This window comes from Papio anubis, chromosome 1, assembly GCF_008728515.1.
Source record: "Papio anubis isolate 15944 chromosome 1, Panubis1.0, whole genome shotgun sequence".
In the NCBI taxonomy this organism is placed as follows: domain Eukaryota; kingdom Metazoa; phylum Chordata; class Mammalia; order Primates; family Cercopithecidae; genus Papio; species Papio anubis.
The window spans coordinates 85,004,285-85,019,032 of NC_044976.1; the positions used below are offsets into that span (position 1 = coordinate 85,004,285).

Genomic DNA, 14,748 nt, shown 5'->3' on the forward strand with positions numbered 1-14,748 from the left:
TAATAATAAATAAATTTTAAAAATAAAAAATAAAAAAAAATAAAACTGGCATTGTAGGGCTGGGCACGGTGGCTCATGCCTGTAATCACAGCACTTTGGGAGGCCGAGGCAGGCAGATCACAGAGTTCGAGACCACCCTGGCCAACATGGTGAAAACCCGTCTTGGCCGGGCGCGGTGGCTCAAGCCTGTAATCCCAGCACTTTGGGAGGCCGAGACGGGCAGATCACGAGTTCAGGAGATCGAGACCATCCTGGCTAACACAGTGAAACCCCGTCTCTACTAAAAAATACAAAAAAACTAGCCGGGCGAGGTGGCGGGCGCCTGTAGTCCCAGCTACTCAGGAGGCTGAGGCAGGAGAATGGCGTAAATCCGGGAGGCGGAGCTTGCAGTGAGCCGAGATCCGGCCACTGCACTCCAACCTGGGCGACAGAGCGAGACTCCGCCTCAAAAAAAAAAAAAAAAAAAAAAAAAAAAAAAAAAAAAAAAAAAAAAAACGAAAACCCGTCTCTACCAAAAATACAAAAATTAGCTGGGCGTGGTAGCAAGCACCTATAATCCCAGCTACTTGGGAGGCTCAGGCAGGAGAATCACTTGAACTCGGGAGGCAGAGGTTGTAGTGAACCGAGATTGTGCCACTGCACTCCAGCCTGGGCAACAGAGTGAGACTCCATCTCAAAAAATAAAACAAAACAAAATAAAATAAAATAAAACTGTTATTGTACAACATGAAGATATATGGTAAAATTCATTCTAATAACTTAAATTATAATCTTTACTTTGTTTATAAAGACATTAAACAGCAAATAAAAAATAATATGACAAGTCAAAAGAGAATCACAAAATAAAGGAAAAAGTTTTATTTTAATACTTTTAACAGCACTTTCCTTTTGCTCTTGAACAAAGGGCTCCATACTTCTGTTTTGCATTGGTCCCTGCAAATTATGTAAGTGGCCCCATTTATCAATCTAAAAACTGAAAGGAAGTTTCAGTGAGCATGGGAGACTTTCAATTCTTGCCTTACAGCAGCATGGCAGACATTGATAGTTGCTTACCCTATAACTATTCTCTTTCTGCCTTGCTAACAGAAATCCCATTTTGTTCAGGATGACAATAAGTGCTGTCTAAAAAATAAAGAAAGATTTAAAAATAAAATACTAATTTCTATTATGATTGTGTACTTTCAACTGAATTTATATGTATCGATACCAATAGATAGATAGATATGCATTTTTGACATGGATTTTTTTAAAGATATAAAAAATTAAAATACTTTATTTTTTAACAGGGCACATTTCCTTAATCAGTCTCTAATGCATTTATGGAGAACTAAACGACCCAATTCTAGCTAATGAGATGTGAACCAAAGTTTACTGTGTGGGGTTTATGAAAAAGCTGTTTTCTTGATTTAAGGAGTAAGAAGCAGACTCAGTTGACATGTGCCTTTGCCTTTACTTTTCATCCTTTTTCTGACTTAAAAACATATTTAATGCCTAGAATTACAGGAGCCATCTTGAGACATGAGGATGAAAGCTACCTGATAAGAATAGAAAAACAAAAACACAGAGGACTGCCTACCTCTGAACTTCTTAGAGGGTGAGAAAATAAATCAGTATTTGGGTAAGTCACTACAGTTAAGTTTCTGTTACTTAAGCTGAACACAACCAATCCTTAACCAATACAGACTAGATAACATGAAAACTCTTCTACTACAAATACTTAGAAATGCTGGGTAAAGAGCAGCAAAATAAATAAATAAATTAATAATAATGCATACTTGAACTTACAAAAAAAAAAAGACAGGGAAATATTCAGGTGGCAGAAATAAAAAAATAAACTAGACACCAGGGTCTTGAACACACAATATGACCTCGTCTGGAGTGGGGAAAGGATTGAATGAGGATGGTGCTTGAATGTTTAAATCCATGTGGGGATAAATGGATTTTTAAAATGTGATATATGTATACAATGGAAAACTATTCGGCCTCTAAAAAGAAGGAAATCCTGTCATTTGTGACAACACAGATGAATCTTAAAGACATTATGCTAAATGAAATAAGCCAGGCACAGAAAGATGAATATTGCATGATCTCACTTAAATGTGGAATCTAAAAAAGTTGAACTCAATAGAAGCAAAGAGTGGAATGGTGGTTAGCAAGCGCTGGGAGAGAGTGAGGGAGCTGGATGACGTTGGTCAAAGGATATACAATTTCAGTTACATAGGAGGAAAAAGTTCAAGAGATCTATTGTACAACATAGTGACTGTAATTAACATGTTGTATTCTTCACAATCACTAAGAACTGACTTTAAGTGTTCTCACCATAAAAATAAGTATGTGAGGTAATGTATACGTTAAGTCACTCAATTTAGCCATTCCAAGATGTATACATATTACAAATCAGGTTGTATACAATACAGTATATACAATTTTCGTTTGTCAATTTTCATTAATTATTATTATTATTTAAGATGGAGTTTCGCTCTTGTTGCCCAGGCTGGAATGCAATGGCGTGATCTCAGCTTACTGCAACCTCCGCCTCCTGGGTTCAAGTGATTCTCCTGTCTCAGCCTCCCAAGTAGCTGGTATTACAGGCACTCACCGCCACACCCGACTAATTTTTGTATTTTTATTAGAGACAGGGTTTCACCATGTTGGCCAGGCTGGTCTCGAACTCCTGACCTCAAGTTATCCACCCACCTCAGCCTCCCAAAGTGCTAGGATTACAGGTGTGAGCCACTGCACCCCGCCTTTATAATTTTTAAAAATACATGGTAACTTGTGATAAGACCATGGGCCCTTGGTGCAAGCAGAAATCAGTTAAGTGTGAGCACACCCTGTCCCCCAACTTCATAACCTCACACACACACAAAAGTTAAAAACCCATGAAATTCTGTACCCTCAATGAAATGGTAGACTAGATAAAACTCACTCCCTGGCATAGCAAGAAGCTTTTCTGTCATGGCACAAGCTCTGAAAGAGAAAAAAAAAACAAGGCAGATCTATCTCCCTTGAGAATTTGAATCATAATTTGTACTCCCATTGATCTGGGTTCAAATTTATAATATCTGAATGATCTTAGAACTTCCAAGCCAAGAAAGATATTCATATAAAAATTGCTCACTAGTCAGTGATAACCTTACAGGTCTCTGACAGAAGAAACATTTTTTTTCTACATCACTAAAAATGAGCCGGAAAAAAAAAAAAAAAAGGAATCAATGTACGAAGCAAAAGGAATCAATCCACAAAGAATAAAAGTCATCAAATATACAAATATAAGTGTTAGACCCCTAAATGCAAAAGGATTTATCTATATGATACCATTTATGCAGTTTAAATATATAACATAGTAGTACCCTTTATAGATAACATACAAATTCAGTGAAAGTACAAAAACAATAGATATTAATCATACCAATTTAAAAATAGTGGCTAACTCTGGGCAAGGAATAGTGTCAAGAAAAGCCTGAAGAATTGATCCAGACTGAATCTGAGCAACATGCCAACTGGATGCAGCACATGATCTTTCTTGGCTGGGATGTTTTTGCTGTAAAGACATTGGAATAATTGGCAAAATTTGAGTGGGGTTTCTAGGCAAAGGGTACACAGAAGTTTTTGTACTATTCTTGCAAGAGTTTTCTTAGTTTGTAAATTATTTCAAGTTAAAAAAAATTGTTTTTAAAAAGAGGATAAAAATGAGAAATAGGAAACAGTTTCAGAGAAGAAATTGCCAGAATAGATCAATTGGTGGTGGGAAATAAGAGGAAATAATCAAAGGGGACTCTGATTTCTGGCTTAGGTGATTCGGTGTGTATGATTCAATTTATCAATATAGGAAACCCAAGAAAAGAATTTTCAGGAAGAGCAAACTACAAAAGACTTGCCACTGGAAATATTGAATCTATGGATAAATAGGTAGTTGGAAATGGAGGTTGGGGGTGATGGTGTCACAAAAGAGCTTAGCACTGTAAACATCTTGATTTGATTACTTTCTTCACTTACTAAATCATTTGGGAATTCACTATGTTTCCAGTGCAAACCATAAAATATATAAAAATAAATAGGAAATGGACACTGCCCTTAAGGGACTCATATGTGGTAAGAGAAATAGAATCAATCTGTAGGCAAAGGGTAGAGAGTGATGGAGCAAGTTCCAGACGGTGACAAGTTAGTTCTCAACCTTGGTCACTCATTAAAAACACCAAGAGGAACTCCTAAAACATCCCAATGCCCAGTCTGCACTCTGGGACTGGATCCAGGCATCAGTGGTTGCTTAAACTCTCCAGGTGATGCCAATGTGCAGCCAAGATTAAGGGATCAGTGGCTCTACTCAGAACACCTGAGGCAACTATTCCTTTGAAACATTTGGCAATGATGGAGGAAAGAGTGTGGAGAGAACAGGAGGTGGAAATAAGGAAATTTGATTCAAGAGGCTTCTACCAAACAGAGTGATGATTTATACTTTCTCTGTAAAGAAAGTGAATCAGCTGGGCGCGGTGGCTCACACCTGTAATCCCAGCACTTTGGGAGGCAGAGGCAGGCGGATCACTTGAGGCCAGCAGTTCGAGACCAGCCTGGCCCACATGGTGAAACTCTGTCTCTACTAAAGATATAAAAAACTAGCCGGGCATAGTGATGCATGCTTGTAATCCCAGCTACTTGGGAGGCTGAGGCAGGAGAATCCTTGAACCCAGGAGGCAGAGGTTGCAGTGAGCTGAGATCACACCATTGCACTCCAGCCTGGGTGGCAGAGCAAAACTCTGTCTCAAAAAAAAAAAAGAAAAGAAAAAAGAAAAAAAGAAAAAAAAAGGTATCAAAGGCTAAGAATAAGGATATATGAAAATAAGGTAAGTGTTTTATGGAGAATGGGGAAACAGGATTATAGCTACAGAGGGTGCAAAAGAAAGAAGTAACATTGTTGTTTTTCCAAGACTGGGAAGATGGAAACACTTGAGGATGAGGATTCAGGTACAACACCGTGTCCACCATTAAAGGGGAAATTTATTATTATTATTATTATTTTTTTTTTTTTTTTGACACAGCGAGGGTTTTTACATTCTCAGACCAGGGTGAAAAATCCGCTGTGATCCAACAAAGCCCCTACTCTGTGCTTGGCAGCCAATCAGCCACTGTGGGATGGTGACCTGAGAGTCCCGGACCTCATCCTGATGCCCCCATCTGGAGACTCTCAGGACACAGCAGGTGTGGCGTCTGGGATGTACTTTATTGGACAGTGGTGGCCCAAGTTTTGGTCTGGAAGCACTGGGGCTCTGGACCCCCGGCACTGAGTTTGAGGAGGCCCGGAGTTCAGGGCTGTTTGGAGCGAGACCACAAGCGGCTGGTGAGGGAGCCGAGGAAGAGGTTCTGCTTCTTGGACTTGGAGAGCTCGGCCAGGCGCTGCTGCTCCTCCTGCTCTAGCCGGCTTTGCTGCTGTTTGAAAGCTGCCAGTGGATCATCCTCCAGGGCGTAGTGCTCCAGTACGTTTCGCACGTCCTCCACACCGTTCAGTGCAATAGTCTTGAGGAAGGCAGACAGGTCCAACAAGACCCGGTCGTCAGGGTTGCCGTCCCAGGGCTGCAGGGCGACGCCATTATAGGGCTGCAGGCGGAAAGCTTCCTTCTTGCAGTCCACAACTACTACTCGAGGTGGGTCCCGATTCAGACATGAAATGTCCTTAACATGGTGTCCATTCATGTATCTTGTGGCTTCCCGGAATAGGCGGTAGGAGATGAAGCCGTGGGGGTCCACGCTATCAATGAGTGGAAACGTAGTCATGCCAGTCTCTGACGTAAAGATGACAATTTCATATAAAGGGGTGAGCTGCTGGAACAAGGTCTCGATGCCTGGGCGCTTCTTAAACCTCCAGCCAGTGGCCAGCGACCACTCAGGATGCAAGAGGACGCCGGTGAGCTCCAAAACGAGCGTGTAGGGTGGCTGGTAGTACGGCTCCTGCAGTGGGTCTGGGAGAAGGCAAGGGCCGGTGGGCTTGATGATCATCTGTCTATAATCTTTGAAATATTTGTATGTCCGGCGCAACTACTGTACCAGAATTGGATCATTGTGGAACTCATGAGGAATCTTGGCACCATTTTCGTCCACTGGGTTGTTTCCAAAGATATAGACGACGCTCACGGTCCCACCAGCTCCAAGCAGCCCAGCAAGCCAGAGCGCAACTTTTTTGGCATAGCTGGGACCCTCTGAGCCTGGCTGCTGCTGTGGCCCTTGTGCCTTAGTGCCCCCGCGTCTCCGGATCTCTGCGGCCTGATCTGGGGCCCGGAGGGGCGGCGTCGCCAACCTCGTGCACAGTCCCAGCGAGCCGAGTCGGAGCCCGCTCCGCAAGCGCGAGAACAGCGCTGCTGAGGCAGCCATCTTGCCAAGGGGAAATTCTTTAATGGGGGTCACGGTGGTGTGATCCTTTTATAGAGACGAGCATAGGTTACGGCAAATATACCTACTTTAAAAACAGCGCTCTGGGAAGAGGGTAAGTGCTTTTCCACATAAAGATCTAAAATAGACAATAAATGAGAAATAGGATTTTTTTATTATAAATTTATTTTTCCATATTTCTGGAAAATTAGAGACATGGAGTATTTCAAAGCTGGGAGATTCCATTATATTGGAGTTACCTTAGAGAGGGGGCTGTTTCTGCCACCACAACAAAGAATGAAACAACACAAATATTTACATGTTTTCTTCTTGTCCTCATAATGCTTTTACTGCACTCGTCTTTTCACATCTATTGCATCTGTGACTGTGGTTTCAGTGAAACACGGAAGCCTGAATGTGAGCTCATTTCATTGCCTGCTGCACAACCACACAAAACAGAGAGCATTTTCTTATTCTTGAAATATGATAGCAACGTCTCCTTCCATGCTTGTACCTGTTTTAATTCCTTTCAAGCAGAGGCTGTATCGTGAAGGATGCTTAAGAAGTTAATTGGAATGACAGGATTTGGAACGGATGTCATATCATATTCTCATTTGTTATTAAAATTAGTCACAATTAATTGTTAAGGGCTATGCTGTGTCGCTCGCCATCTTTGTGTCCTCCACCTGGCACTTTGCTTTCACACAGTAGGCAGGTAGTGTTGAGGTCCCGGAAGGTTGTCAAGTAACCGACCGGGAGCTTGAGGGCAGGACACTGTCTTGTTCAGCGTGGTATCTCCGACACTCGATTCAGTGCCTGGCACACAGGAGGTATTCAGTTATGCTAAATGAATGAGCAACCGGCTCGGTGGGGGACAGTAAATCCAACCCTATTCCGCAAACGTTCGCTGTGCGGCATCCAGGCCTCAGGGACCAAGTGGGTCGCGCGGTGCCATACCTGTCAGTTCAAATTTCCAGATATTGTAATTCTATGCTGTAATTCCTATATTTACTCTTAAAACAAAAAGAGAAATGTGCGTCGCGTTCGCTCTGGGTTCTCGGAGGTTAAGTGCAAGCACGCAGAGGCGCTGAGACCCTGCGGCTCTCCCTCGCCGCTTCCTCCACAGGAGCCGGGCGGAGCTCCCAGCGCGTCCCGGGGCTGCGCCGCCGCAATCCTCAAGGGGTCGCTGTTCCCGCGATAACCTCGAGAAAGGCTCCACCCCGCGGCCCGCGCTCGCTTCCCCCTTGGGGCCCGGCTCCACACTGCCGGGTTGCGGGTCCATCTCCGGCTAGCCCACGGGTCCCATCGTCGACGTTAGCGGCCGCTCTCCGGACCGACTGACCCATCCTTGGCGCCGCCGCCGCGGGCGCTCGTTCTCCTCCCTCGCCCCGCCTTCATCCACCCCTTTCACGGAAACGACAGCTGCGGCAGCGGGGCTGGCGCCGCCTCCCTCCACCTACCACGTCTGCCCTCGCCGCTGTAGCCCTGCGTCCCAGCCCGGCCGCGGCGCCTCCGCCTCGCAGCCGCTAGGTCAGCCGGCTCCGCCGGGCTGCCGCCCAGGATGAACATCATGGACTTCAACGTGAAGAAGCTGGCGGCCGACGCAGGCACCTTCCTCAGTCGCGCCGTGCAGGTACCCTGGTGCTGGGGGGAAAAGGGGTGGCGGCGCCCGGGAAGGTTGAGGGAGGGAACCCCAGCCCGACGCAGCGCCCCTGGCCTCGCCGACCACCCAGCGGGCCTGCTGCAGCCAGAGGCCTAGGAGATGGGCGCGGCCTGGTCCCCTCCCCGGGCCCGGCGGCGGTTTTCTGTCCCGCTCCTGCCCAACCGCCGCTCCACGGGAAGCGAGGCGGGGTGGGGCCGGCCGGGAGCTTCCTCCCACCCTGCACGACACTAAGGCTGCACTGTCCGCCTTTCTAATCCCACGACGCCAGTGCTCCACCCCGGGGCTGGCGGAGGCTTACGAGTCCGTTGGGGTAATCGAGACACAGGCCATTCCTGCACTACCCCCCACCCTTTCCTTTCATCTCTCACCCTCCCCTCCGAGTCCAAGAAGGGAGTTTCCTTTTCCTGTCCTTCAACCCAGAGAGCTGCCAACACAGTTTCCTCCGGCCCTCTTTCTCCCTGAAAGGACTGTCCTGGGCTTGGCAGCCCGCGGGGGAAATGGAGATCACCAGTTGGCGTTGAGGCTTTGCCAAGACCACGAGAAACCTAGGGTTGGGGGGTTCTCACTCTTTTTCAAAATGGGAAGCACCGGCTGTAGATCAAGGAGAGATGCGGGGAAATTTTTATGGCTATAGTCACAGTAGTATGTTTCAAATACACTTTAAGGGAAGAAGTTGACCACCTCTCGATATTCTGCAATCAAGGAAGTGTCAGTACTAAGGAACTTGGGCCGTTTCCCACAGTCATCACCCACATTATGCCAACTCAGTAAATCTGTGAACAGATGTAAATTTCACAACATGAATTGTAAACAATCTGTTGTTTAAGTTAATGGCATAGTCACGGTAGCAACAACTTTCTCTTTCGTAAAAAGAAAACAAAAATAATTTTCTAATATGCATACCAAATTGGTGCTGAAATGTAAATCTATTCTGTGGCTTTACTACTTTCCTTGCCTTTGCCCCAATTTTGTTGGCACAGTTGATCCTACATTGCACTATCTCTGGCAAAAGAATAGTAGAGCTAGAGCAAGGTGATAGCTGCCTGTATTATGAAAAACCTGTCAAGCACTTCGCAATGCATTTGACATATCTCCAGTCTTTTCCATAACTTTGCCAGATAGATGTTATTAACCCCTTTAATGTATGTGAGGAAGCACCCTTACTGAGGTTAAGAAACTTACACAGCTAGTAAATAACCAGGTGCTGTCTGACCTAGTACTCCAAGCTGCTTTTTCTTCCGGGATAAGCATTCCAGATTTAAGATAGCTAGAATAATAGAATGTTGTGGCCTAGAGAGACCTTAAAAATCATCTGGTACAATCTGAGCATTTCCATATCAACAAGCAAGTAACACTTTAGAGATGGGAAATTCCTTCTAGCTTTTGATTTCTAAGTTCTAAAATCTGCATGGTGAGTAATAAGCTAGCTGCCTTAATCCTTTTCTTCCCTTCCTTCCCTAAAATATGATATATTGTAAAGACATTGAACCTTTATAGTTAAAATAATGTTTTGATTTAAATTCACTAGCTTCTAATAGTTCAAAGACAAGGTGCAAGAAGAATGAGTGATTGAGGGTCTGAAATGAATTCTGATGTGTGAGACACTTGTACACTTTTAACATTGACTGCAATAGAGGACTAGAGCCTGTGGGTTTTTTTTTTTGTCCTAGTGCTCATTACCTGTAATTCTAGATGCTTATGAGGATTTGACACTATATAATGCTACTCTTTTAAATACAGTTAAATATGTTTCAGACATATAATTCACACCCCTTAAAGAGGACACATTTACTAGAATTTAGTCTGATTTAAATTGTGGATAGACTCGATTTAAAAAATTAAATCTAGCAAAGCTCTCAAAATGTGTACTTCCCGAAGAATTTTAATTCCTTGTTTCAAATTCCTTAGGAAAAAGTTTTAAAATTTTTGCTAATCTGTTAGCCATCAAATAATTTTCTTTTCAGTCTTAAATATTTAAGTGTCTACTGCATGTCTGCTTGCGGCTACTATGGGCACTGGTGATACAGCAGTGAATAAAATCAGCAAAGTGTCTGCCCTCCTGAAGCTTACATTGTAGCAGAAGATAAGCTTGTAAATACATCAGGTGGTGATAAAAATCATGGCCAGAAGAATAGAATAACGGCAGGGATGGTGGTTGTTAACATCTTTATTATTATTTTCTAACATTAGTATTGTGGTATAGATAGGATGGTCAGGGCAAGTCTTTCTAATAGGATGAAATTCAGGAGACCTCAAGGAAGAGACAGACCTAATTTTTTTGGAATAAAAGTATTTCAGGCAGCAGGAAGAAGTACAAAGACTGAAGTTACAGGGGCATTAAAGAGACCAATGAAGGAACTGTGGACATAATACAGGTAAAAGGCGATTGTAACTTAGATTACAGTGGTAGCAGTGAAGATTCCAAATTATCCAGTGAAGGTTCCAAATTATCCAGTATTGGCTGTTAGATTGGCTGAGAGAAAGATGAGTCAAGGATGACTCCAAGGTTTTGGCTTGAGCCATTCATTAAGGGAAAAATTTTTGAAGAAACAGGATCCTGTAATGTGTCCGCAGCTGTTAGAGATACATACTGAAATATTTATGGATAAACTTATACCATATCCGAGATTTGGTTTTTGTAGGGGTTTTTTTTGTGTTTTATTTTTTATTTTTTTTGAGACGGAGTTTCGCTCTTGTTGCCCAGGCTGGAGTGCAACGGCGCAATCTCGGCTTATTGCAACCTTTACCTCCCCAGTTCAAGCGAATCTCCTATCTCGTCTTTCAAGTAGCTGGAATTACAGGCATGCACCACCACGCCAAGCTAATTTTGCATTTTTAATAGAGATGGATTTTCACCATGTTGGTCAGGCTGGTCTTGAACTCCTGACCTCAGGTGATCCACCTCCTTCAGCCTCCCAAAGTGCTGGGATTACAGGCGTGAGTCACCACACCAGTTGAGATTAGCTTTTGAATATTTCAGAAGAAAAAAAAAAACAGGTCACTGAAACAACATTAACAGAATGTTGATAGTTGTGGAAGGTTGGTTATGGGTTCATGAGGTTTCATTGTACTGTTACACTTTTGTATGTTTGACATTTTCCACAATACTTTTTTAAAGATAAAATTTGTAAGAAAAAAAAGGATGCTTCTAAAACAGAACGTGTGAAATTTCGAATGCTATGTGGTGGTTTTCAACAAAACACTGCTCTCTCATCTCAGTATTTATTTCGTCCCTGAGTTTCCGTATTAAATTGGATTGACATCAGTATAATGCCAAAGTACCAAGTTGCATGCTAAGAATAGCTTAAGAGCTATGCCAGTATCTCTTTATAAGCAGTAAGAATAGTAGAGAATTAAACGTTCATGTTTATAAATAATAATTTTCATTCAAATCAAATTGTACCCTAAGGAATATGCCAATCTTTGGTTGGCCAATGCCATACATTGTTTTCCATTTTACTTAAAAATTCCTAAGTTAAAAATTAAACATGTTTCTTGTTTTAAAAAAAGGTCAGATCAAACTAGTAAAGCACATAGATGAGTCCCATCACCGTTCCACTTCCCTCCTTTTAAAATTTGTTTTTAAGCCTTGGTACTTTAAAAAGAATGTTAAACTAGAATGTATAAATGAGTAGGAATGTTTATTCTTAACTAGCCCATTTGGGTGCTTCTTTGTAAGTACCTCAAGATGGTAAAATACAAAAGTATCAGGTAATTCACCCTTGCTTAATTGTTATTTTACTAGAGTTTTAAATGCCATTTGTTCTTTGAATCCATCTTTTTAGTCCAAACTTCTTAGTTGAGCATTAAATACTCCCTTACAATCTGGTTCTTTCTCTCACTTATATAAACACTGCATTCCAAATTATTTTTTAATTTTCAAAATATCTTGTACTTATTTTAGGCTTTTGTTCATATAGTTAAACTCCTCTTAAGTGTCCTGTCTGCCTATTCTTTCCTTTCCTTAAGATACAACTTTATTCATCTCCAAAATGGAGAGAGTAAAAAAAAAAATTAAAAAATAAAAGTAAAATACAGAAACTTTTTTGAAGATATAGCTTTAAATCCATCTCAGCTAATAAGGCTTCTTAGACCACAAGAGCTTGCTGTGAAATCCTGATTCATTTTCAATTCCGAATGAATAGGTGGCACTTTTCTTCTAATGAACTATTGTGTTAGATCTCTTGGAACTCTAAAATTCTGTTACTCTTTCACATCTTTAATAAGTTTGTATGCGCTAAGGCATCAACTCTATTTCTTATTCCCCTCTCACAACATCTAACATGGTTCATTTTAACTTTTATATCATTTTAGCCAGGCAAATTACTATCCATATGTGAAGTTTAATCTTTGAAGGGCAACAATAAGCATGTTAAATAACAGTATCTTTATTAGAATTTTCTAACATTGTGTTTGCTGACCTTGCAATTAACTAATACCAGTATAAAATAATAAACCATTCAACCTGTATTTAAATTGAGTACCTCCTAGGTGCTTGGTGTTGAAAGATACAAAGCTGAATGAGACCCTGTTCCTGCCCTCAAAGACTTCATAGTAATAATCTCAAATTTGTCATAAATATTCTTTGTAGTAAATAGCCATTTTGTGAATAACTCTTTATTTGATAAATCTTTCAAGTGGATAAAGGAACAAGAGATGTGTTTTTAATTCAGAATTCTTACTGAAGCAAAACTTTGCTCACCATCATTAAAATAAGGGCATAGACTTTCTAAAAAGAATTTTTCAAATCAAATTACTTAGGGAGTTCATTTTAAATTTTCTAACACTTCCTCTAAACTGATTATTAAAGTCATGCTGTGAATTTCATGACCACCACCTATTTTCTAAGGAATATAGTTTTTAAAATATAGTTTTAAGCTTGGCCTTGATCTCCCATTTATTTCGGCAAGTGTCATGGTGTGTCTAAGCTAAGGATGTAAAGATGAATATGATGTTGCCATTAACTAGCTCCTGTCAGACCATCGCTGGAGTTCCAGCTTGGCCAAATAACTCTGTCAAGCGCTTCTGAAATCCTATTTCTTTTATAGAATTCACACTGTGACAACTTCACCATGTTTCTTAAATTCTAATAAATAAAATATGTCACATTCGAAATCCATACCTTTTCTTGTTACATAAAAACTTTGCATGTTTAGTGTTACTTAAAACTGTTTTCATATCCTTTGGTGCTATTTGCATTATTTTAGTTAAGTAGATAGAAGATAGTTTGTTAACCTGATGTTAAAATTCACACTTATGTACTACATGAGTAAGGTAATTAGAAAATCTATAACTTCTTTTTTTTTTTTTTTTTTTTTTTTTTGAGACAGAGTCTCGCCTTATTGCCCAGGCTGGAGTGCAGTGGCATGATCTTGGCTCACTGCAACCTCCACTTCCCAGGTTCAAGTGATCCTCCTGCCTCAGCCCCCCTAGTAGCTGGGATTACAGGCATGTGCCACCATGCCCAGCTCAATTTTGTATTTTTAGTAGAGACGGGGTTTCACCATGTTGGCCAGGCTGGTCTCGAACTCCTGACCTCAGGTGATCCACCTGCCTTGGCCTCCCAAAGTGCTGGGATTACAGGCATGAGCCACCACACCCGGCCTTTCCTGAAAGTGTTTTTAAAGTAATGACAGAGCTACAAATTAATCCTAAAGTCTTAACCACACCCAATTGATGTACTCCTAGTTGCTTTGCTACTATATTTAAAATGTTCAAACACCTAAGTCAATTTCTTTAATGTTCTTTGGAGACCAACTTACTGAAAGAACCTCGACACAGATAATGTATTTGAAGCAAAACTCCAGCACAGTGAAGTAGCAGTAATAACAACTGACATTCCTAAATGGGCAAAAGAAGAAAGTAAAGTAATGCAACATGCACTAAATCAAGTGATACATATTTAAATAATTATGAATGAGTTTAGAACAGCGGTTCTCAGTCTTGGCTGCACTTAAAATACTTGGGGAATCTTTGTAAATGCCAATATATTAGCTGCACCCCAGTCCAATTAAATTAGAATCTTAGGGGTTGGATCAGACCAGACATCAGTGTTTTCTAAGGCTGTCTCAAGTAATTCTAAAGAACAGCCAAAATTGAGAACCAACGGAGAAAGATCCACTTTAGTTTACTAATACATTATTCAGAGTCTGAGTTACATATTTTCCAAGAAATTTAAATTTCTTTTAGAATATTACTCTTTAGTAATACTGGTGATTAGAGTTTGCGTTAAATAGATGTCTTTGATCACACCTATTTTACTTGCAGTGTTGTTTTTTTTTTTTTTTTTTCCTAAAAGTAGAGTTTGGAATCCAGGCTCCTTATTTAATAATGTGGGTATATGTGCCTATCCTGTAGTAAAATTTTACTTGCAGTGTTGTTTTTTTTTTTTTTTTTTTCCTAAAAGTAGAGTTTGGAATCCAGGCTCCTTATTTAATAATGTGGGTATATGTGCCTATCCTGTAGTAAAAGAAGGATTACAGTGCCTGGTATAATGTAGCCAACTCAAAGACAATTCTTTCTGCAAAGCAATATTTAGAGAAAATATATAAAAGAGAGGGGATTAAACTTTCTGTTCTTATGTCACTTTGCTGTATTACAAATGAAATACGAAAAAAATTATGTATCAAATTATATTTTAGAAAACATTGAGTTTAATAACTTATTAAGATGACTTGTTTACAGTTTGCCTTTTATTTTAGGTTGTTTACACAAAAGTTCTT

The 14,748-nt window shown here is 41.0% G+C and overlaps 1 protein-coding gene, 1 long non-coding RNA gene and 1 pseudogene across 6 annotated transcripts in view; 1 reads left to right on the forward strand and 2 right to left on the reverse strand.

Moving 5' to 3' along the window:
• Positions 1–5,202: 5,202 nt before the first annotated feature.
• On the reverse strand, positions 5,203–6,481 carry LOC110744162 (annotated as a pseudogene). Its single transcript, XR_002524415.2, has one exon. The product of XR_002524415.2 is annotated as a mitochondrial import inner membrane translocase subunit TIM50 pseudogene (transcript).
• Positions 6,482–6,522: 41 nt separating this feature from the next.
• Positions 6,523–7,666, reverse strand: LOC103886468. Its single transcript, XR_004176068.1, has one exon. It is a non-coding gene; the product is annotated as an uncharacterized LOC103886468 (long non-coding RNA).
• Positions 7,574–14,748, forward strand: part of SH3GLB1 (SH3 domain containing GRB2 like, endophilin B1) — a 44,664-nt gene continuing 37,489 nt past the window's right edge. For all 4 annotated transcript variants that reach the window (XM_021943605.2, XM_021943607.2, XM_003892149.5 and 1 more), the window contains exon 1: positions 7,574–7,996. In XM_021943605.2, coding sequence (XP_021799297.1) covers positions 7,925–7,996 — 72 coding nt within the window. In that variant the 5' untranslated portion in view covers positions 7,574–7,924. The remainder of the gene's footprint in view (positions 7,997–14,748) is intronic.